At 39.7% G+C, this 24593-nt stretch overlaps 1 protein-coding gene across 1 annotated transcript in view; it reads right to left on the bottom strand.

Annotated features, from left to right (window-relative positions):
* Positions 1 to 3313: 3313 nt before the first annotated feature.
* robo2 (roundabout, axon guidance receptor, homolog 2 (Drosophila)) overlaps positions 3314 to 24593 on the bottom strand; it is a 322763-nt gene continuing 301483 nt past the window's right edge. Inside the window, exons 25-33 of the mRNA XM_059332190.1 lie at positions 24067 to 24192; positions 18798 to 18957; positions 16099 to 16362; positions 14902 to 15116; positions 9847 to 10029; positions 9177 to 9335; positions 8698 to 8964; positions 7013 to 7207; positions 3314 to 6381 (exon numbers count right to left, since the gene is read on the bottom strand). Of these exons, the coding sequence (XP_059188173.1) occupies positions 6380 to 6381; positions 7013 to 7207; positions 8698 to 8964; positions 9177 to 9335; positions 9847 to 10029; positions 14902 to 15116; positions 16099 to 16362; positions 18798 to 18957; positions 24067 to 24192 (1571 nt within the window). The 3' untranslated portion in view covers positions 3314 to 6379. The remainder of the gene's footprint in view (positions 6382 to 7012; positions 7208 to 8697; positions 8965 to 9176; positions 9336 to 9846; positions 10030 to 14901; positions 15117 to 16098; positions 16363 to 18797; positions 18958 to 24066; positions 24193 to 24593) is intronic.

The raw sequence follows: 24593 nt of genomic DNA on the forward strand, positions 1-24593 counted from the left end.
ACCTGTAAATTGTCTGTCTATAAGGACAGTGACAATTAATCTAAAATAATAATCTAAAAGACACAACACCTGTGGTTAGGACCATGGCCACTTGTCTCTCTCCATCGGGGGCTGGGTCATATCAAGAAAATCAAATATCACAATATTTTTGCCAAAATATATCAAGATATAAATATACATCAATATAAATAATGCAATAATATTGTATAGATGGCTATATATGATTTAACGGAAAATTTACACACTGATGTTTTTGATAAAGAGTCACCAGTAAAGTGGAATGAATTACTAAGTGAGTAAAGTCTTTGACAGTCTGGTAAACCACAAGACATTACTTTGGATATTCCAAAATCCAAAATGTATGACTATATGTGGTCTCATGTTATAATATTGTACATTTCCCAGCCCTGTAAGATTCTCTTGAAAAATAAATAGATAATTTAATTAGCTCTCGCTATAGCGACAGCAACAACAAAACTGACTTTTCCATTTACAAGCATTCAGTGAATATATGTTTATACTGAGGAAAGAAAACTCATTCACATAGATGAAGCTTAAACAGGGAGAATTTCAGCATTCTGGAAACAAAGAAATAACTAATCATATGTAATAGTTCTCACCATCTACGAACAAACTACAACAAAACTGGCTTTTCTATCTACAAATATATTTCAAAGATATGCATACACCAAGGACAGAAAACTCATTCACATAGGTGTAGCTAATGAATAAATTTCAGCATTCAGGAAAAGCCAAAAAGCCATTTTCCATGGTTTTCTTAATAATAACCAACATCATTATCAAGAAAACCACGGAAAATGGCTAGATACCAGATCTTAAATTACACTCTTATGAGCTATTTTTGTTGTTATCATTATATTTGTCCAAACAAATGTACCTTTAGTTGTACCAGGCATTAAAATGAACAGGAAATTGAAGAAAACAAGGGTGGTCTAATCATTTTTTCCCCATGACTGTATGACAATATATGTTGGAAGACTGATGGTTCAGGGGATGGTGCTCCAGCTAGTAGCAAGTATGACTTGAACAACACCAATAAGTTAGTTCTTGCAAAAAGTAACAAATGTTGTGTTTCCCCTGCACAGATGAAAAACAGAGAGCCCCCCTCATCCTCAATTGATTTCATTAACTATGTATATGAAATTTGTACAATATGCCTGGATAGCAAGCCACACAAGGCCCGTAAGTCACATGTGTAGTTAAAAAAAATCAGACTATTGGATAGGCCCACCTGTAATTTTTCGTGTGCAACATTTCACTCCTACCGAACTATGCCGATATCAGCATAGTCGATGACATCTGTGCTGGAAAACATGCTAGCATCACTGAACCTTCCATTTTCCTCACAATAGTTTCCTGAAAACTTTTTTACAGGACAAACAGTATTTCTTGAATATTTGTGTCATTGTCATTTGGGAAGAAATTAGCTCAGGTGTTGCTGATTAATGCAGCGGTGGGGTATGGGCTTGTGATCACTTTCAAGACATTTCTATATGATTACTGTATGATTTAAATTACACATGACTTTATTGTTTAAATCATTATATATTAAATCATAGTACTGGTTATTATGGCTCATTTTGTTGTCCTTAGCTTGGTGCCCCATGCCTTTGATGCCTACCTCGCCGCATGGTAAAGTTTGCACCAGAAGGGGCTCTGACTCTGGGAAAACAGTTAAACTATAGTCACATTATGTTAAAATCAATTTTCCCAAACTCAACCCTAAAAAATAACATGGTGTTATGGTCCCAATGCTACACTTTAAGCAGAGCTATCGTAAACTGTAACAAGTGACTGCTGATTTACAGGGAAAAGTTAAACAAAACTGACCTTCATCTGCAGCTTTGCTGAAGTCAGCCAGGTGATAGGACCAGAAAACAAAATGTCAGTGAGTTGTCGTCCACCAGCACATCCAGCCACAAACCCAGTAGGCCTAGATACTAGCCACTGGGGCTGACCTGAAGAGGCAGCACTCCTTTTGCAGTGAACTTTTAATGAAGCAATAAGAACACAACCATGTGAGACAGCCATTCCAGCAAAAACACTTCAAGGGGCTTAAGGCTACAACTGCAGGACTTCCATGACCAGGTTCAAATCCCACAAACAGCTGGCCTTCTTTAATCCTTTTTGGTAAAGATGTTTCTTTTTGCTTTTATTGGACAGTTGATTGTGAAGGACAAGAAAACAGGGAGTGCAGACACCCCGATAGTTGAGTGGTTGCAACGCATTTCTGGGACCCTACCTTTTTATGACATTGCCCGTCATTGTCAGATGATGTGGTAACTAACACTTATCCTTACCCTACCTCAAATGCTACAGCTTAAATGGAGTAGCTATTGTGAAGAAGTAGGGTCCAAGAAATGTGTAATCACTACAGTGGGACTGCAGCCTCTGGTAGAGCAGGAACACACTACGGGTATTCACAACAAGTCCCAGCTATTCTCTCCATACATATCATTTAGGGTGTCCGTCAACAACTTCAGCACTTCCTAAAGAAATTGGTACCAGCGGAGTTCACACCACAGACTGTGGCAACCTCTGAGCTTCCACCATTGATAATGGTTAAATTTCTTACATGCTAATTGGAAACCCTGATGTCAGCTCACACAATGCAACTGATCAACAACTAAATATATAAATGGTCATATATAACCAGGTATTGTACATTTGTGGTCGTCAAAGGCGTGTATTGTTCCATGGGGTCAGTGGGGAGACTTATTCCATAAGAAATTTAATGGAGAAATATAGAAGATAAAGAACACAATTTTTATGTTAATTTGTATTTTCACATAATGCTGATACAGAAGCTATTCCTATTTTTATATATCTAGTTTTGCATTTCTTTCAAAAGTTATTTTACTATGAGCTCATGTAAGAGAGTTTGAAAGCAAGCTGCCTGTCTCAGTGATTTAGGAGATTTGAATGTGTTTGAAGCTGCTCCTCTAGAAGGATCAAGGTAGGGATTGGTTTGACATAAAAAGCACAGCTGAGTCAGGAGCTCTTCAACAAACACACACAGTAGGCTACATTTCTCTAGTACACACACACACACACACACACACACACACACACACACACACACACAAACACTAACTACACACAGGTTGCTGAGTCAAACACTATTAGGATATTAGAGGAGGGATGTTTATGGACCAACAGGCAAACTTTCCATTGTTGTTTTTGAAGCTTGAGTATTACAGCTAAAATAAAGATGGCATTTTTTACACCCAATTTGGACTTGCCAAATCCCTTGTATAAGTCTATCTATTAAAGATAAACAGAATTTTAGGCATTTTCATTTTTCAAAAATATTTTATTTGATATTGATCCAGGTACAAGGAAATAAAAGAACATGGATTTATCTTACAGGACATGGGAATGAGACTGTAAAAGTTTATTTTCTTGATTCACTCTCTTCTCGGACAAGGACATGCAAGTGAATACAGAAGGTGGTTTACAGAAAAAAAAAGCAGAATGTACTGTACTGTAGAAATGGCATTGGATCGGAGTGTCACCTCACCCCATACTGTACAGAAAGACTTCACCCAACAACTTTCTCTTTTTGTCATTTTTAATCCTCTTTTATAGCAAAAAGGCAACACACAGATAGGCTACAAAGAATCAACAATATTGAGAAAATGAACAAAAGAGAGGGAAAGCCAAAGTACTTTCATCCTTCCAAAAAGACGTTTTCTCTATTGTCTTGACAAGCAAATTGTGAGCGTTTTTGCTCCTTGTGTTCAAAAAGGTTTTGAGTCTCTTTAGTTTTGACATGAGAGGAGCAGTGCGGTGAACATGCAGGACGAAGAGTGACTCAGACGACTACTGACCCGGCACTTCACCATGCTGTGAGCACAGTGTGCCTATCATCTCCTTATGGCCTCGCTGCTCGGCTCTGACAGCAAACTTTACAAGGAACAAAAAACACATTTTATATTCCACGAATCTTTATGCATATTTCACAATATACTTTTATTATCATTTTAATAAATACAAAACGACACTGTGATTTAAAAGAAAACAATGAGTATTAAAGAGACACTAAAACGCATTAGACATTAGAAATATCAATCTTAATTTGGTATGTTCTTTTACTGACATCTTGTCTTAAGGTGGATGAACCAGCACATTATACTCAGAATCAAAATCCACAGCAGAAAAAGAAAAGAGGGGACGACAGAATCGGACAGGAAAGGGATATTTTTGTAAATGAAAATGGAATGGCATAATCAAGTGGAGATGCGTATGGATATATACACATATATACACATACATAAACACCACCAGAATGTAAAATAACCTGAGATACTCTTTGCACCTCATTTCCAGAACACTGGCCACTGGGTGGATGATATAAAATGACAATGGCATGACAACAACAGTACAACAGCATCTGACGGCCTTTAGTTTCCACCCCCCTTTTTATCAACATTAGCAGTACAAAAAAAGACAAAACAAACAGTCATTGAACCACAAAAATCCTGAACATTAATATCGAAAACATTGTTGTAAGCAGCGTTTTGGAGTCCATAAAAGGCATACAAAGAAACAAGCTTTTCATTAAAAAAAGGACAACCAATAAAAACTTTGTCTGGTTAGACAAAAAAATTGAGATTCAGAGGCTGAGAAGTCAAAAGCGGCAGATGATAAGTGTGTGTCTTGTGGCGGTCAGGCAGATAGAAAGTGTTCTGCTCCACACTGTGGCTGTAGACATGGAGGCAGTGGGACCTGCTAGTTAATATACAAGGCTTTTCTCCATTATCACTTCACCATTTGGGATCAAACAGTGACTGAAAGCTACATTGTAAATCATATACACACCTATTCTTTTCAAAGTTATTGACACAAGGCTGTGCTGACCTATTGGCAACTGAGGCACCAACCTTTAGAGCAACATCTGCTTTAATAGATTCATTTTAACAGCACTTAGCTGGCCTGAACAGGTGTCGTTTTCTTGGATGATACCACGAATAATATCACAAACACAAAACAGTAAGTGCTCTAAAAAGCAAAACAATATTAAAATGATGGAACCAAAGAAATAAAATCCAAAACATAAAAGATGTAAACAAATTATATTGCTCCACTGATATTTTAGGCAGGTTTAGTAGTATCATTGCTACTAATCCCAATAAATACTCCTTTGTGATGTCAGCTTACCTATTAAGGCTGCAGAAGAATCATAAATCTGCCTCTGTAAGTGCTATGACTGAAGTACAGCATGTGGACAGATTTCACTGACTCCTCCTCCCTTTTGGCTGTTTTATGGTTAGTGTGCTGTTATACTGAATCAGGAGCGTAAACTCAGTGTAGTAAAATTATTTAGGCAGTAAATCATAAAACAAAACTTGAAATGCTTGGATACCCTTGTATAAAAAATAAAAACTTCCTCAGTCTTTTTCTGAAACCATGGCAATGCCTGGAGTTGCCCAATGCACTAAACGTTTCTGATATCGAACTATTGTTTTAGGACAGTTTATTAAATAATCGACTCGGCCTCCTACAGTAATACAGTATCCTCTGTGTACAATTCTCCCAGCCTCTTATCTGCCCTTCAGACTCTCGGGAACCTTGTGTGTCTGCCACCCAATTAGTCTTAACTATGGAAATGGGTGCCTTATTTGTTGCTGTCTGTGAGCAAAGCCGTACTCTTTAATATCTCTCTGTACATTAGTATATAATTTTCTTCTCTTTACTTTACAGTACAGAAACTCCTCTTCACATATTCTTCCGGTTCTTCATGTCAGCAGGAGCTATGTTTTTGTGCTTATCACCAAAAATTGCAGTGCAAAAACAATAATTAATAATAATAATGATAATAATTAATGGTAACTATTAACAAACAATGGATTATAAAACAATTATTTTATGGCACAACAGCCACTCAATTCACATATAATACAAATAACCAGATAAAACCAACTGTTCCTGTATATGGAAATAAAAAGCTCAAACTGAATTAGGCTTGCATAGCAATGCAACAACAAGTTAAAGAATATATTTACAGGAAACAAAATTCCCTTTTCCCCAGGGGCAGTTACCAGAAAATTTGTTCTCGTATAGATGTTTTCTTGTTTTTTTTTTTACTTGCTTTTTTCTAACAAAAAGAAAATTACAGTAAGGTAGGAGGTGGAAAATATTTTCTTGAGGACGAAAACATAGTGAGATGTACAGTATGTCTGTGTCTATACATCACATTTACAGTTCTGTGACACTGCTTTCCTCCGTAGTGGCCTCAGCTGCACTCCTTCCCTCTGAGGACACACAGATAAGGACAAAGTTTGTTGCCCCAACAAGGAGGGCGTCAATCTTTCGAGGACAGACCGGGTTTTCTCCAGTTCACATCCCAGGCAGATCACTCTGTGAGAGGCAACAGATTGAAAGAAAAATGTATTAAAACTAAGAAAGTCAGGTTTATTTCTAATTTGCTTAGCTTAAATTAAATTGAGCTGCAACTATTAATTGATCAACAGAAAAATAATTGGCATTTTTTAAATTATTTTTTTTTACAATAGCTGAACTGTTAAAGTAATCTTTTATCCAAAAATGGCAGAAAATGCTGTTTTCAATCTCTCAAACATGGAGAGTTCCTGATTTTTTATCATCATATCAACCTGAATATATTTGGGTTACAGACTGACAATACAAGACATCCAAAGACATCAACTGTGACTTAGAAACTGGGACAAACATTTTATAGACCTTTTATAGACCTAGCAATTTATTAAGAAAAATATTTAACAGATTAATCAATAATGAAAATAATGGTTAGCTGCAGCCTTAGAATCAACTCCATTGGCCAAGTTTAGTGACACACACAAGGAATTTAACTTCAGTTTAAATTAGTTGTCAATGTATGACAGGGCAGCATTAACATGTCGTTTGTTGGTGCAGTGAAAGCTCCTTGGTCAGAATTTTCTGACTACACAACATAGCTTTTTTGTACAATACACAAAGTATACCACAAATACCAAAATAGACAATGACTCACATAACTCTCCCGAGTACTGTCCGTGTCCATTGGTCCCCAGAAATTCAGCGTGCTCTGTGGCGGTCCACTGTTGTGGCTGTCGTGGCCCCTCTGCCTTGCGTGGCCCTGTCGAGCCTTTGGAGGAGGCTGTGCCAGAGGAGCTGTGGCCACCAGGGGAGGGAAAGGATGGTTTGTTGTATGGCAGGCACCCTTCCTCTGAAAACACAAAGGGATGGAGAAGGCATAACTAAAAGTTTGAAAAGTGTGTGACACAACACGTGACTTTTATTGTTGCAGTGAAACACATCTAACATCTGATGCATGGAGACAAAGAGCACTTTGCAAACCCCCCTCCTCCTGACATCTGCAGAGTGGCGGTGCCAACAGGCGATGCCAGGGCGTGCCACAGAGAGGACTCTCAGCCTCACACATGGCCTTGCAGCTACCAGCCTTATGAGGGGGTAAATACAATAACAGAGGGACCACTGGCTGCTGTGGCACCCCCTGCTGCAGGGCAGCATAACATTGACCCTCAGCAGTCTCCGTCGTTGCGTGAAATCTCATCAAACTGCTCCCCACTGCTCAGCTAATGACTGTAATAGAGTCTGCCCCGACCTCAGTGGATTCTACTGTGAATCAGTCAGCACTCTGACACATATGGGAATTCACCTATGGGGTTTTTTGTAAAGATGCTGATTGCGGCACCTGTCTTTGTCTCACAGTCTCAGATTAACTGTCTGAGAAAGTCCTGGCACAAAGAGGGCAGGGCGCACAGCATGGAGAGCTCTAATGGTCACGAGCCTGCATGCACATACACATGAACGCAGACACAGATGGGGTGTGGAGTGGCTGCTGTTTGTGTGAGAAGAGAAAGCCGAAGCGATTAGAGTGCATTTCGGTTGCTGGGGCCTCCTGCCTTACTTGGAGCGGAGCAGGATGATATTGGCAACAGTAACAGGGGCATTGGGGAGGCTGAGGGGGGCATGCTGGAACCCAGAGCAAGTGGCAGACAGTGCAATCTGTTCATGGGAGCCCAGTCTCAGCGCAGCATGGAAGCTAACTTCAACACAAGAACTCAGAGAAAAATCCCTCACTGTCAAACCACAGGCGCACTAAAACTTCTGTGTCCTTGCTGTTTTCTTGTTAATTATCGCTTTTCTCGATCAAGTACTTCAGTCATGAACAAACAAAAAAAATATCCACTTGTTTGCTAGATATTTTATTTCCTTAGTAATGAAGCAAGGAAAATCATTTTAGGGATTTTGTTTGGTTGGAAGTGGTGCAGAACTGGTATATATCAGGCATAATTTGATTAGCACTTAGCTGAGAGGGCACTTCCCCTAAAAGTTATGTGATTGGCTTCCTTAAACTTTATGTGACCATGCTAGCATGGCTTTCATGATAGTCTGTCCATGCATCTGTCAGTTCAACATTTGGTACAGATTAAATTGTCTCAGTCGGATGGACTGCCAAAAAAATGTATCTGACTACGTTTGGTGATCCCCTTACTTTTTATCCTCCACCACAAGCAGGTCAAAATGTTCAGCTGTCCAATACTTAGGTTCATAAAAAAGTATTTCTGCATTCAAGGGGTGTGAATCATCAATTGCAAGCATGTTAATGCAGATGCTAATGCAAGCATCAGGTGTGGAAAAAACATACAGGGCCGTTTGCTTGTTTTCATGGCTGTAGACTTTCACCCATACCTGTTTTGTGCCCCCTGCGCCCGTCATCAGCTCGGTCCATGGAGCCCAGTCTGTCCTGAGCCTGGCGATGATGTTCCAGAGAAGTGCGTGCTTGTCTGTCAATGGAGCTCTTCATGTCATCCGGCCCAGACAGGGGTCCTGACATAGGCGGGCGCTCCAGAGATGAAGCCTTCCTATCTGTAGGGGGCACCATGCTGCTCACACTGCGGGCCCCCTGGATACGGCCCTGCCCCTGACAGGGAGGAGGCTCAGGGGGAGGAGGTAGGTCTGTGTCAAAGGACAAACCCACAGAATATATCAAGTGAAGCCATAAATGATGTATCAGAAATAGTTTACTTGTAAAAAACAGACTCCAATCATGTCCAGACACATTTCTATCCAGCATTATATTACACTCTTTCTAGATTATAAAAAGAACAGATGGTTTAGGGAACTTTCTACATAAACTATTTAAAATGTGTTTTCAGTCGCTGCCTCACCGTCTGCACCAGCATCTCTCCGGTGGGGTGCTGTGCCCTGGCTTCGGGGTTTGCGTGTGGGCCTGGTGGCCCTCTGGTGGCCCAGGCTGTGTGTGCCGACTGTGCTGCCATCTGTTGAGAATGGACTGCTGGGCCGGGGCCTGTGGGACAAGCCTTTACCTGCAAGAGGGGTAGAGAACCACAAGCCAGCTGGTTAATAAAGACATTAAGGAACCAACGCCTAGACACTGGAGCTGAGGCTGTCACAAGAAGGGTAGAGGTTATCAATCAAGATTCGAAAACCTGTTAGAAAACGGAGGTAAAGTTTTTAATTTGAGTAGAAAGCACTTTGGGAGAAGCCTGTAAAAGGTTTCAAGTCAGGCATTTCACCCAGTTATTACTCATTTAACCCAAGAAAGAGTGCAAGAGTGCAAAGCCAGATGAGTCATAGAGAAACTGAAGTAGACAATAGGGAGATATCTGCAGTCCAGCCATTCACAACAGGTGCCATGCAGAACCTGGGCACAGCGTCCACAAGCAGCAGAGAGGAAATCCAACTTTAAGCCACATTATGGAGGAAAACATCAGCCAATGGATGACAGGAGGAAGAATCAGAGCAGAAAGGAACAAATCATCTGCCACTGGTAGAAGTTCCAGTCGAGCAGTGTGTAGCTGGTCTCCACACACCAACCTCTCTTGCTGAGGCTCGTGCCCTCCAGGCGATAGCCTGCCTTGTCTGCAGCGGCCACCAGGGCCTGGGCAAAGCTGCAGTGGGTAAAGATGGAGCCATCGGATGAACTGCCGAAACTGGACCTATGGCTGGAGAAATTACGGTCATCCTCCGAGGCTGAGCCCCACCCATTCACCATAGAACCTGTGGAACACCGCAGGTTTCAGCAAATGTGTGTTGGGCTGTGTGTCAATGCAGATTATTTTCCAATTTCACTCATTAAAATTCAACTGCATCAGATTCATACTTCTCAGCTCAGTGGGCTTAACCTTTATGGACATATGATCTGACATTTTGAACACCTGTGCTTTGATTCCACGTTTAGATGGATGAATGTATTGAGTGATCTTATAAAAAAGAGGTAATATTAACCTCCTACACTTGATATGATTTCGTATTTGCCGCAGGGCATTTCAGTTCTTGCAGGTGAGTGCTTTTGTATAGTCATTCTGTTCTGGCCTGTCCTTTTTCATCAAGTACAAACACATGCAGAACATATATTGCATACACACACATAAAGCTGCACACAAATACACACCAGAATGTACACAGTGGAACAGCAGGACTGGCATCAACTAATTTTGCTTCTCTTTTGATAAAGAACAATGAGCGCACCTGTGCAGAGCAGAGTTAGCTACAAAACTGCCTCAGGTGACACAGATGAAGCATCTCACAAAACAGTGTATTGAATCAAACACCTGGTGGTATGCACACACAGTTTTCTTTATCCCTATTTAAAAATGTACAGCCACCACTGTCTAAAAGGGGCAACAATTTTAATAAAAGAGAGAATGTATATATAAAATCAAGCTACTGTAGTTTTCAACAACTCTACACATGTTACTTTAAAGATGATTTAAGGATGGAAAATCAAATCACTGCCCTACTTAACAAACATAACTGAGTATTTGACAGGACTGAAAGAGCTTGCAGAAGGAAGACGTGTACATATCGTAAGAATTTTGGCTTATACATCTGTGCTACTGTAAGAATTTCTTCATGCTTTGATTTTTTTTCTTCGCATAAAAAGCTAGGCCAGCACTTTAAATATAAAAGTATCAGCCTGCCAATAAAAAATACGCCACTTTGGCAAGCAAAAACACAGAGAACAGTCGGCTAATGTGACAGCTTTCAGTGGGACTGCTTTGGCAGACTTTGCTCAAGTGGCACGAACCCAAGTGCTCCGCTCACACACACTATCTCTCCCTCACACAGAACACAAGAGTGATGTGATTGAACAGACTGGTGTAACAGAGAACTGGGGAGGTGTGAGGGTAAAGGTTGGAGAGGGAGTGAGGGGGACAAAAAGTTAGCAGCAGGATTTATTAAAAGGTCAGTATGATACAAATGGTAGCATAATCCTGGCCAGGGTGGTTGGCAGAGTTCACAGATTCAAATGAACAAATTAGCTGCAGTGTTCAGAGTTTTCACATAAAACTTGGTAATATGCTTGTGGTTTATTTATCCGGATGCACTGGGAAATTCCCTTCAAACTGTTTTCCAACTTCCCCATCTGTGAGTCTCTCCATCTTAAACCATATGTTCCAAGAAGGTGGTTACTCAGCCACTGGATGGGACTTCAGGGGATTGCACCTTCAACAGCAGAAGTTGCAACAGATTTTCACTCCTATTGCATTAAAATTTTCTCGGATTAATGGAAACTTGTATAAAATATATGCTTGCATAAGGTAGAGAACCTCTTACACAACCCATTTTTACAGCACTAACTGAAATCCAAGGCAGTAACTACTTCGAGCCCTCCATCTTGCCGAGCTATTTTCTTTGAAATTCTTTTCTAAGGGTTTTTTCTAAGAAAGAAAGACAGCAATTCCACTGGGTCCAATCCTCCCACAAAGAATAGAGCAGATATTGAAGCAAAGGCAGTGCCAGGCAAAGCACTGAAGCTTCCAACTCCTCCGACTCTGCGAAGGAATACTGCCTCAGCAAATCACATCACAGAATGACTTTTCAGTTGCACTAACTGCCACTTTCTACTGCTGAACCTCTGGACCACTTCTATTCTCAGAAATAGCAGTCCAATCAAACTGTGATCATTGTCACATAATTTGATAAAAATTCAATCAAGTTTTCTTTTTGCCCTAGAAATATGGAATTTTTTTTTGGAGCTCCAGACAAAGGTTTGCACTACGGGTCTGTCATTTTATCGTGTCTTGAACCAGACCAATGGTCCAAGCCATGCACTCTAAAAACCACTGGCTGACACCTCCTGTGCTCCACGCACTGTTAAAGAAAGGCCAGTAAATGGACGGTTGGCGGGGAGGGGGGTAGTAAAACCCAGCCCAGGTCCCTCCTGCCACTAAAACTGATTTATACTGACGGAAACTCTAATCTGCATGTCGTTAAGCAGGAAAATCATTCCCCCTGACGAGCAGGCATCTCTACCTGCCGTCAGGAGACGTGACCCTGCTCCTCACAAACCTGGCAAAGCTTTATGGGAGAGTAATCGCCCAGAACAGCCCAGCTTTCAGCTCATTGTAGGCGTAACATCCTCTCTGCTACCACATCTCAGCTTTACACGACCTATAACGCCTACACACAAAGCCAGGTAATACCTATGTGTTCACTCCATCTCTCTGGCTCAAGAAAGACAGGGCCCTGCAATACCCACCACAGCATCAGGATTTACATTTATCTGCTGAAAAAATGTGTTGTATTATCTCAGAGAATAGAATAACACATTGGAAAGCCTGTGCAGACAATCTGCTGGAGAAAAATGGCCCCAGAGGAGATGCCGGGATATTTTTTTTTCTGGGGCATCAGTGAAAATGTTTGATTTACTGGCCTTTGGTTTAACATTATGAAAACAGACCTATTTCCATATTATTAAAACAATGACAAATCTATCAAGCGAGGCTTGACAGGAATCTCACTCCTACCCTCCCCTATTTGTATAGCCTCAAAATGTTGGCCGCAATAAATCTCAGCATTTCCCCAATCCTCCCTCTCTTCCTCCTGCTAACCCTGGAGCTGGTAGTGTGTCTGTGCTGTAAAACGATGGGGTGCGAAGCAGACTTGCAGAGAGATAAGAAGAAATAGTGCTGTCTTCAGAGTAATACAGTGGAGAAGAGATGCAGTAGATTAGGGCCCAGTTGCTGCTTTATATTCCTCTAAATACATCAGCAGTAGCATGTGTCAGCGTTACCAAAACCACTGTTCCATCATCCCATGGAAAACTACTCTTTAGGGCTGCCACTGACAGGGTAGACCAACAAGCAGCCCTGTCAACCCTCTTATTCTCATGTTTTCTCTCTCAACCAGCTCAACTGCTCTACCTTCAGATACAGTGCATTTTCTGCTCGCTCCCTGTTTCTTTCCACCCATACATTTTCCAATATGGATTTTATTTTTTAGTATTCTCAGACTTTATTGGAAAGTCTGATAGAAACCTGATATATATATATACATTTCCACAGGGTAACACTACACCAGCATTCTGTATCACAACTTGTCCCTATAGTGCATGATAACCAAATGAAATATTCTTTCAGTTGTAGTTTATAGCTGGATGGTGCGGCCTGGTCAGTATGAGAGCAGCAGTCCAGAACCCAGCTCTCCCGCAATGTCATGCCCTTCATATGTCCCCCTGACAGACGGCTGTAAAAGTTTTCAGTGAGTTGTAAAAATGGAAATGGTGCCTCTAGTCTGCAATGGAATATGCTGCACGTGAAATTTATTTCAAATCTCCTCAGGAAGATATGGGTGGTGCTGGCTCCGGTGCCGTGTGCGAGTTAAATCACAGGCACTCTCCCCTGCTCGCTTTGCCTCTCCCTCCTCTTAATTTCCCTCTCACTATCCTGTTTAAAATTCATGGACTTTCTTATCTCTTTTTTGGAAATGATAATTATAATTCCCCAGAGTCTGCCAAAAGTGCTTCAAAAAACTTGATTGAGGGACACTCAGTAAGCATGTTCACATAAAATTGTACGTGCAGCAGACTGATGGAGAACATGTCATGAACAACAATCCATTTACTGTGAGACAAGATGGAGCAACAGTGGAAATTAAATGTTTTCCCATTCAGTATTAATTACAACGTCGTCATTTTGACTTAAAAAAAAATCTATTTAATTGTAAAAATGTAAACATATGTTTAGTACAAAAAAACACTGTATTAGAATACATTATAATATGGTTACCAAACAAAGAAATAATAGATGAGTTGCATATGACAAGGTATAGCAGCCATTCCTTGGAATAATGTTTAAAAATGTTAATCCATTGACTTAAATTAGATAATTTGTGCTATACCCAAATAATTTTGCATGTGTGTGTGTGTGTAGTAATTAATAATGCATAATGCAGTATTACATAGCTAAATCTCATGTGGTTTTATATGCTGGGCTGTCTGTTTCATTGGACTGGCAATGACATTTTTGACTGCCAAATTGGACATTAAATAGCACTTATTGAAATGAAAGGTATTGCACTGTATGCTCTTTGTAAGCATACTTAATTACTATCTACTGTATGCACAACATGCACTCATTAAGACCTATTTGTCCGTGAGACAAAAGCCGACCTGTACAAAGCTGTACAATTTCTTGCCAGAAAATTTAAAAAAAGAAAAAGTCAACATCTTATTGAAGACTAAAATCAGCTTGCACAGTAAGAGCCTTAGTAATTGAAACTACATTAATTTTGCCAAATTATACCAACTTTTCCCTTTGTTTTGCTCTGTTTAGAACGCCCCTTGGTTACCTAGTAAAAATTAGCATGTAATTAAAACCATTTGTTTTTGTGAAATTTAAACTAATATTTAAAGATAATTAGACCTCAGCTCTCTCTCTGCAAGCTGCTGAAATATGTGCCAAGATATATACAATGAAAGGCGTTTTCGCACTAATTACATGCAAACATTAGGCACTGTGAATGTGGCAAAGCTATACGGCTGTTAAAACCATTTTCAATCGCATAGTTGAAGTCATGACATATTACCTTGGCTTTTGCTAAAACAACAGCCCTGCCCCAGTAGCCCTGATTCAGAATCAGCCTTACCTGTTAAAGAGCTGTCCAGGTTGTCAATGCTAGACCCTGGTGTGTGCTCAATGCCGCGGGGATGCCTGGCTCCATAGCCTTCATCCTCCTCCTCTTCCTCCTCCTCCTCATCCTCATCAGGCAAGTCAGTCTCCAGGTCAGAAACCATTGTGCTCGACACGTAGCCCACTGGAGGAGCTGGAGCCTGGGGAGGAAGGGAGCCCACCTGCATGTGCCTGGGAAGAGAAGGAGAGTTTATTACTCCACTGGAATCCACGTACAGTATTCAGTATATAAAGGAATGTAGAGCAATGATGAATATAGGGAATAAAGGGAATATTCAGTAGTTTCTGTGCCACACGATGTTGGAAAGCTAAGGATGTATGTGGAAGCGTGGATTTAATTTTAGCGACTCCTTTCATTTTTGAAGTGCTGAATAAATCTGGAAGATTCCACTAATTCTACGTTGCAGCTTGCATGCTAACACAATGACCCGCTAATTGCTGCTGTGGATGGTACAAAGGCATGCTCTCCAGGCCTGTCGACACATGGCTGTCACCTCAGTGGCAACCCGCTCTGCTGACAGCCGCGTTTGTTTGAGGAGCGCAATGTCTTTGACGCGGTTTGCAGTGGGAATTGGTTGTAATTACTGGCCCTCTGGTGTTGTCAGAGATGCTCTCTAACCAACATAGTCATTACTGGGTAACATGACATCTCCTTCCTGACAAGGCTTCCCTGTCACCCCCCCTTTCCACTTCACTATTATGAATGAATGCCAGTCTCTCATTCTCTCTGCGTTGCCGACAGAATGAGGCATGGCCTTCATCTGACTTGCATGAGCACAACAACAATGGAATGTGCCGCATGGGTGTGTGGAGGGGGAGTAAACAACCGTGTGTAAGAAATTGTGTCTGTTAGAATGAGCAAAATACAGCAGTCGCCTAAGTGGTAGCATGGGCCCATTAAAATGAAATGATTAATGGGTTTATCTCCATTGCACACACAGTTAACATAAATAAATCCTGGCAGCAATACATACAGAACAGAATGTACAGTAAGCATTTCAAAATGACAACGGTGCATATATTATCAACTAAAACAATATATCTAGATAGATTGATAGATTGATCACTTTATTTCACTTGGGTCATGTCGCTATATTTCCTTCCACTACAATAAACACCAGGAGACTATTATAGACTTATAAATAGTTTTTACCATGTCTGTTTTGCCATGTCCATTTGGTATGCTCTGGTCAGTTCATCCAAATGGGCCTGGAGCATGGGCTGCATCTCATCCCGAGGAGAAGGGGTAAGGGTGGCTGTGGACTGCTGCCCAAAGGACACAGCAGCTGGGGAAGAGGCAACCCCTCGGATGGGTGGGGTGGGAACCCTCTCCTCCTCCTCCTCCAGCTCATCCTCCATGCCTTGGTGAAGATAGGTCTGCACGGGCATGGGCGGGCCCCAACCATCACTCTCATACCTAATGTAAGGAGAAAGTTTTACTGCATAGAAGTTCTCTGGTGCGTGAAGTCCGATCTTGATGAAAATACAAACATTCAAAGTTATTACTTTGTCTACAAAATGTCAGAAAATATTGATATATGATGAAAGAAAAGCAGCAAATCCTCACAAAGCTGAAATCAGGGATTGGCATTTTTCTTTACAATGACTAAAAGGATCAACTAATTATTAAAAGATTTTTCAATGAATTTATCTGTTAATCAACTAATTGTTTCAGTTGTAACAGGATCAACTTTATGGGTGATAACATAGGTTACCACAACCAAAAAATGCTAAATGTATCCCGCGTATTAAACACAGCTCATTTAATCAACAGGTATGCTTCATGAGAAAAGACATTGGGAAAAAAGCATATGGACATAAACAGAACTACATCAAGGTCTGTGATATTGTAATTTTCTCCAAAGGTAAAATGTTACTGAAAAGGGAGGAAATAGCAGACATCATAAAAATATAAATATTTTAAGACATTCTCTCGAACATAAAGGCTTTGTGACCTTGTCCAACTTTCGAAAGAATTTGTTATATGACAGTCCTGAGAGGAATTATGGAGGTAGTCAGGCTTCACTTCCTCATAGCTGTGCTTATACATGCTGAAATAATACTGGCCATAAAGAAAATGTTCATTAAAGAAATTTGTCAGTGCACACTCCATAGGACATAACTGTTTTAATCTGCTGCCATTAAGAGCAGCCTCAGATTTACAGTGCACAGGACTCTTCATTTGCCAGATTGCCTATTAAAGCAGATGACTCTCCCACATTGGAAATGGGAGTAAGAGGACATAGCACCTACTGGACCAAAGCGAGAGACACACACGATCACTTAAAGAAGCCTCTGTTACTTTGTACCTGTAGTACAGTATGTCAGAGCTGTTGTTTGACTCATTACACTAAATGAAATGTTAAAAACGTGTGAGCCCATTTAAAAAACACATGTAATTAGTGTATAGATACACTTCAGAAGTGATTAGTATTGCATCAAACACCTCCTCTTTTTACATCTACTTCAGACTTGGATGTGGATAAACCCCCCACTCTGTCCACCTGTCTCGCTTTTCTCTTTATGAAACAATGCAATTATAATTTTTTCCCACTATGGAATTCAACAAATAGATTAATCTGAAACCATCTGTGTGTCTACATGCTAGTAGCAGCAGGAGATTGCTTGAACAATGTTCTTTTTTTTTCCTCCTCCATTTATTTTCCAGTCATGAAGCCTTCCCATAGATTGAATACAGGATCAGCAGATAGTTTGATCTGCAGCCATCTGTATATGAGCTTTTGTGTGGAAGTGAGTGTGTGTATCTGGCTGCCTGTGGAGACTATACACACATTGATCCCTCACTTTTCTCCAGATGTACAGTAGTACAATAATTAGCTGCAGTGAAAACAGAGCTCAACCCTGTTATTGCACACAGCACTGTGTGGTGTTGCTTACTTTGGCAAGCAATCACTTTTATGTTCCAGCAACCAAAACACTAGATTCTCTGCTACTGAGGTAGACAGAGGAGGAAACACAGAGCAATCGCAAAAAGCAAGCTGAAGTGCATATAAAACAGAAATGGCAATCTCTACCAGGTAAAGTCAGTAGACATTGGGGATTACTGCAAAGTTACTCTCTGTATCTGTTGATATCACAAAAACAACAATAAAATTACTTGTAGATTGAAGGAGAAGTAGATTAGTACAGGAGGTTGGCGGGGCTTGTTAGAAATTGAGTAGACTGCTATAATATTTCATGTGTTCAATTGTTTTCTACTGCCAGAGACAGACTTCATAAATTTACGTATAAGCTAAGCTGGCCATACAATATACAAAATGCATTTGTAAAATAATATTGTTACAATTTGCCTAAACTGAATAAATCAAATCAAATCTGTGTGACTGTTAACAGCCTGAGTGGAAATAGGGCAAACTATGTGAAATCAGATACAGAGTAACAGAATGTTTTAACGAGTGAATTGCACTCAGAGTTAATTCGCAAAAAAAGATAAAAGCAGTTTTTTCCCCGTTTTGATTGACTTTCCTTCAACTGCACAACAAAAACACACACGACTTAGGAAATTTAAAAAATGTTAGATGTCCTATCAAAACACCGAACAGCCGTTTGATATTTCTGGACTAGACCCCCCCTGAAAAACATAATTTAGGAAAATAAATCAGACAAGCGATATCTGATTTTGTAAATGAACTCTTTGTACATAAGATGGAAATTTGCTTGAAATATCTTTGAAAATAAATGCCAAATATGTTGACAAAATCTGAAAAGCTTCAACTTTCAATATCTGATCATGGGGTAAAGATAAAACTGTGCAACATCCGTCCAGTTTTATCTCAATACTGCTCATAACCAAATAATCTGTATTTGTATAAAGCCAACACATGGACGTACCCTCCTCCTTCGTGATGCTCATTGGGATAATGGTCCATCTCAGTGCCAGGGAGAGGGTGAACAGGGGGAGGGGGCAGAGGAACATTGGCCCAGTTGGATCCATTGGCTTTAGTGGGTTTGGAGCCAGCCTTGGTCTTCTTCTTCTTTCCTCCCTTTCCACCTACAAAACCAAGAGATGCATTTAGGAGAGACAGTAACTGGAAATTAGATTGTAAAAGAAAATCAATTAAAAACTAATATACAAGTGGGATAGCATTGCAAATTACAGTAGCTGCTTTTACCATGTGACAAATGTGTACCCAGAACAAACTCAATTTAGTCCAAACATGCTACTTTGATTACAGATCAATTTGGACTCAGTTTCAACATACCCTCAGAAAATCATACACGATTTCAAAGACAAAATTTCAATAGGCTCCTGCCTGTCAGTGCTCACATAGAAAAGCTCAAGGTTGCTGGATGAAAAGCTTGCTTCCATTGATTAATTGGCTGAAAAGCCTCAAATCTCCATAGAAACAGGAGAGAACGGCAGTAAACGAGGTTGAGGCAGACCTTTGTGCTCCACCCATCCCTCAGTGTCCCCTTTCACACCAGGCTTTGGGTTCCACAATGAAATATCTCACTTCACAGCATCATCATAATGAATGGCTTGTGTAGTGTCAGTGTGTCCCTAATGGCATTCACTGAGAGTCTATTACTACTTTCATTTCTTTTATTACACCGGAGAGCCGCTAACCCCATCCATTTCCACTCATATCCCTCCAAACCCAGATTCTCCTCTGTCCCATCCATCTTTATAAATCTGCCAGCCAGGTCAATACTGGGTTTTATACGATTTAGTCACAGTGGAAGAAACCTATATTTCTTTAAAACACATTTGACTTCAAACTCAAACCTGCTTTGGCCTCCAAATCTGTTCACATATTCCTGATGATGGAAAAGGAACTCTTATTAGAGTCAGATCATAACACAATTTAAAATGAATGTCCAAAAAATAAAAAACAAAAAGAAAATGATCTATCTACATTACCTTTAATCATATTTCAGCTGTTTTTCCCTACATGTACTGGTAATTTATCAATTAGAAAATTATGAGAATTCATTTATTTTTAAACTTTGGATAGTAATAGAGCTTTTTCTTTTTTAATTGTATCACTGAACAACTACAGACCTGTGGTATTGGAATCTTGTGTACCTCAATGGGTGAAGCCATAACATTATCAAATATCAATTATTTATTTATTTTTTAAAATCTGCAAACAATTGCAGATTTTAATGTTCATTCTATGTTGATTCATGTCATGTGAGTTCCTGATTGTTAAGCACTTTGCGCTGCATTTCTGGTAATAAAGCTGTCATAAAAATTATGTTTATCATTTTTATGACTTTTATTATTATTATTATTATTATTATTTATATATATATATATATATATATATATATATATTATATATTTATATTTATATTATATTATATATTTATATTTTATATTATATATATTTTATATATATATATATTTTTTATTTTTTTATTTTTTAACTTTTACATGGATTCAGAAAACAATCTATCCTTGTCATGGCAGACATAAGAAAATAACAATTACAATAATGAATGAGGTTTTTTGTTTTTTTATCACATACCACATTGAATCACATCTATCAAGTTATTCAAACATCTCCATAGTGTGCAATCCTGCACTGTGCAGAGGTTTATTAATCCATAACTTTTCTCTCACGCTTCTTAGGTTGTGCATATATAAGGGAAGTAGAGAGACTGAACAGCATTTGCATGTATAAATTAAATTGTGGCAGTGCTGCTCTACCAGTAAACACTTAACATCTCAATCCAGGAAATACCTCAAAGTGACGTCACCAGCCACACGGACTAGTGAAAGCCATCTTTGGAAACTCTGTTGAACACATTTGTATCTGTCAACTGTTGGTTAGCCTTCGCTGCCAAAGGCCTGTAATCACTTTTCCCAGTGCCACAAAAAGCTGCCAATACTGCATCTTGTGCAATGTAACATTGTGCACTCTAATGTAATCTAATAAACTGACTCGACTCAGGCACAGTAAAAAGTAGATCACTGTCATCAAAAGAAACTCTCAGAAGCAATGAGGTACATTTGTATTGATTTTCATGGAAGCCAGATGGCAGAAAAACAAGAAACTCTGCAAAATATGTTTTAAGTCCAGAATATTCTGATTATGCTACTATCATGAGCATTTTACCAGGAATAAAAACAAATGCACTTCAAAAATGAGCATAGTAACAATACTGGGGGAAGGGAGGAAATATCAGGCGTGAAGAGATAGAAGAGTGTCAGAATAAGATTAATAAAGAATGGAAGTAATAAAAGAAACAACTGTAAGCCCAAGGCAGACAGCACCACAGTGTAAGTATAGTCTGAAAGTAATTGGGTTTCCTAATCGTACCTCTGGGCGACGCTTGACTTTTACCAATAAATGGTGAGCTGACGTGATTGTTCAATCATCCTTAGTCCCTCCACACAAGACCAGCCATCAATATTGTAAATGAGCCTCTTCTAGGGAAAGATGGTCTGGCACTGGAATTACAACAGCTCACCCCAAATATGAAAAATACAGAGAAGGAGGCTGTGGCTAGGAGCTATACAGGAATTACACAGTGAACCCATCTCCTCTGACAAAACTGGGCCTCTCTTCAAAGGGGAACTCATACTAAATATAGATTCAGCATTGGGTATTTATACCCAAGGTTTGGACGCTCCCAGCCTATAACTGCAGGGCTGCATAGCCTTGAGCTTGCTCTGTTTTCATTGGGTGCGTCAATGCTGAGGGGGAAAGCCACAGAGCAGAGACTCTAGAAAGACTATGCAGCCAGATATAACTTATGAGTGGGAGAATCATTTTAAAAAGGACATCAAAATAACTGAAAGTCATGCATCATCACTTTTTTCCCGCTTTGTTTAAAAAACAACAATGACATATTACATAACGAGGTGAGATGCAACATATATGGTGCAGGAGCACAGCAGGTCACACACAACAATGGACTTTGTAGCTTCACAGTATGAGGGAAGTGCAGAGTCTTCAGGGTCTCAAACTGCTGCAGAAAACACAGAAAACACCAGCTACCTCTTCTCCACTACACTAAGAAAGGTTTTAATGAGCAGCTTCATGTCCCCAGTGGAGATCATGCTGCCATGAAAGCTGCTCTATTTCTGTTCCTTTTCATCCTGCTCGCCTCCTTCAGACCTGACATTCATTATTCCTTCCATCTCCTCAGAGGGGGAGCAAGGAACTGTAACTTCAACTTTTCCCCCCTTCAAATACTGGGTTTACTTTGCTTAAATTAAACCTTGCTGATTCAAATTTCCATCACTGTTGTAAGATGTAGTACCGAGAAGTCAGAAACTCATTTTAGTGCTTGTCTCCTGTTCAATATAGCAACAGGTCTAATAATAAATAACATGTCTTATGTTAATTAATTTCTTTTTATAGCTTAATTAATACAGATACGCACATATTACCAGCTGTGACAGCATGTGGCTGGTAATATCTCCTCCTTGTAAGGCTGTTTGTGTGTGCGTGTGAGTCATTGTGGTAAAATTAGTCCTGGAGACACCTACCGCAGCAGGAACTACTATAACAAGCGGTTTTGAGTACTTTGCCAGGTGTTTATATGTTTTGTGTTATATGTTGTCATGACAGTAGTGTAAAACAGTGCAAGATGCAAACACCAAACTACTGAGGTGTGTACCAGTAGTTGAGATGAAAATAAAAGCTGAGTTTAAAGATTGATGTGGTCAGAGCAAAGGCTTCTGAAGTAGGGAGGCAGGTGTGCATTTGGGCAACTGGTGTGATCTCATAGCAAGATGGTCTCTAGTTTATTTTTTAAAATTAAACGTTTAACGCCATGAATAACTGCCTGAATTATACTTTGATATGGACTTTTAAATTAAAAAAAACATTTGATACTGTAAATCATATGATATCCATCTGTCTCCCTCCTGACATACACATACTATAGGCATTCATATTATTCCCATATTCAAAAGGCTTTATTGGCTTTAAAATTTTGAGAAAATTGTTATTAAAGCAACATATTATATTATCTCCTTTCAACTAGAAAATATAGATATGAGAGATTGAGATATAGTTCAACATTTTGGTGAATATGCTGATTTGAGTTTGATGAGTATCATTACAGATGGACAGAGCCAGGCTAGCTGTGTCCCCTGCTCCCGGGCGTTATGCTATGCTAAGCTAAGAGGCTAGCTGCTAACTGCCAACTGGCATACAGAAGCGAGAGTGGTTTCAATCTACTTATTCAATTCTCAAGAAAGTAATAAGCTTATTCTTTCAAAGCATATTCTCTGACATTTTATGCTGTGCTGGGAACTTTCTTGTTAATAATGTTTATCTTAATCTCATGAAATTATAACAGAGCACGAGCCAAGCCCAGTCAGAGCCCTCAGTAACCTATGGCAAGAATCTGCCTGTAAGGCATGGCCACTTCACATCCTTCTCTTCAGCCCACTGTGTGCTAGAGCATTGAATTACAGACCAGTTAAGGCAGTGGCTTGTAACTAGATAAAAGAGCAGAGTGTAGGGGAGGCAGGCAGAGGGCTGCCTTGGTGTCCTATAAATGACATTGTAATTCTCTGAACATGGGTTTTAGTGTAGTCAGCCACCATTAGTGGAAGAGGGAAAAAGGGAGGTATTTTTGCCACTTTACCCAGCCAAGCATCTCTAATGGTGTGTGTGTGTGTGTGTGTGTGTGTGTGTGTGTATAGTCCACTCTGTCTGAAAGACTCCCTCTGCCCCTATTCCCGTCTGCTACTCACACAGTGAGAGACAAAGCCTTTACAAGGACCGGCACTGATGGCAGAAACCCAGCATTAGCACTTGCAGCGATATTCTGCCAGGAGATCATAGTACTATTCTTTCTCTCTGATTTAAATGTCCTTTTTCTTTATACTCCAATAATCTGTTGACTCCTATCTCATATCAACACATGGCTATATACAGTAATACTTGAAAAAAGCATTTATCCATCCAGCATTAAGCATTCACATGTAAAGCAGTGGAAGCTGAGTGAGCAAAGCATCTCTGGTGAGGGAGAGGGACTATGCTAATATATATATTTTTTCTTAGATGTCAGGTTAGTACATGCAAATAATAGATCAATATAGCAATTAAGACATCAGTCAATCATTAAGTCAAGCGGCAGAGCCCCAGAGAGCGTCCCAGTTTGATTTATAAAATTCTCCACTGCGTAAACCAACCTGAGAGACTGCCGCTTCGCTCTGAGCTGTTGTGAGAGCTGGTGGTGCTGAAATCTTGTGATTGGTTGTGTGGGATTCTATTAGACAATCCTTCGGCCAATCGGTAGTCAGGAATGAAAAGGAGGGCTACAGTGGGGGTTAAAGGGCAAAAATCACAGTGGGATCAGGTGATTGGCAGTTAGCACAAGCACATGCAAACATGCAGTTAGGGCATTAAGCAAGCAGGACATATTCAGGATTCATACATTCAACAAGGTGCACATATTCAACCTTTTATTCACTCTGATTTGTACGCAACAGACTGGACAGATTTGATTTACTATTGACTTGAATAACATAGCACTAATCTTTAATTCAATTTTCAATTGGATAAATAAGTAAATAATAGAGATTTTAATTCAATATTTGCCCCTCTTCAGAAAGATATAATCATACATAATCACATGTGATCATACTTCTTAAAATAATGACAGGGAGGATTATAAAAGTAGTTTTAAAAGATTCATTGCATTAAAGGGACTATGTAA

This window comes from Centropristis striata, chromosome 4, assembly GCF_030273125.1.
Source record: "Centropristis striata isolate RG_2023a ecotype Rhode Island chromosome 4, C.striata_1.0, whole genome shotgun sequence".
Lineage (NCBI taxonomy): Eukaryota > Metazoa > Chordata > Actinopteri > Perciformes > Serranidae > Centropristis > Centropristis striata.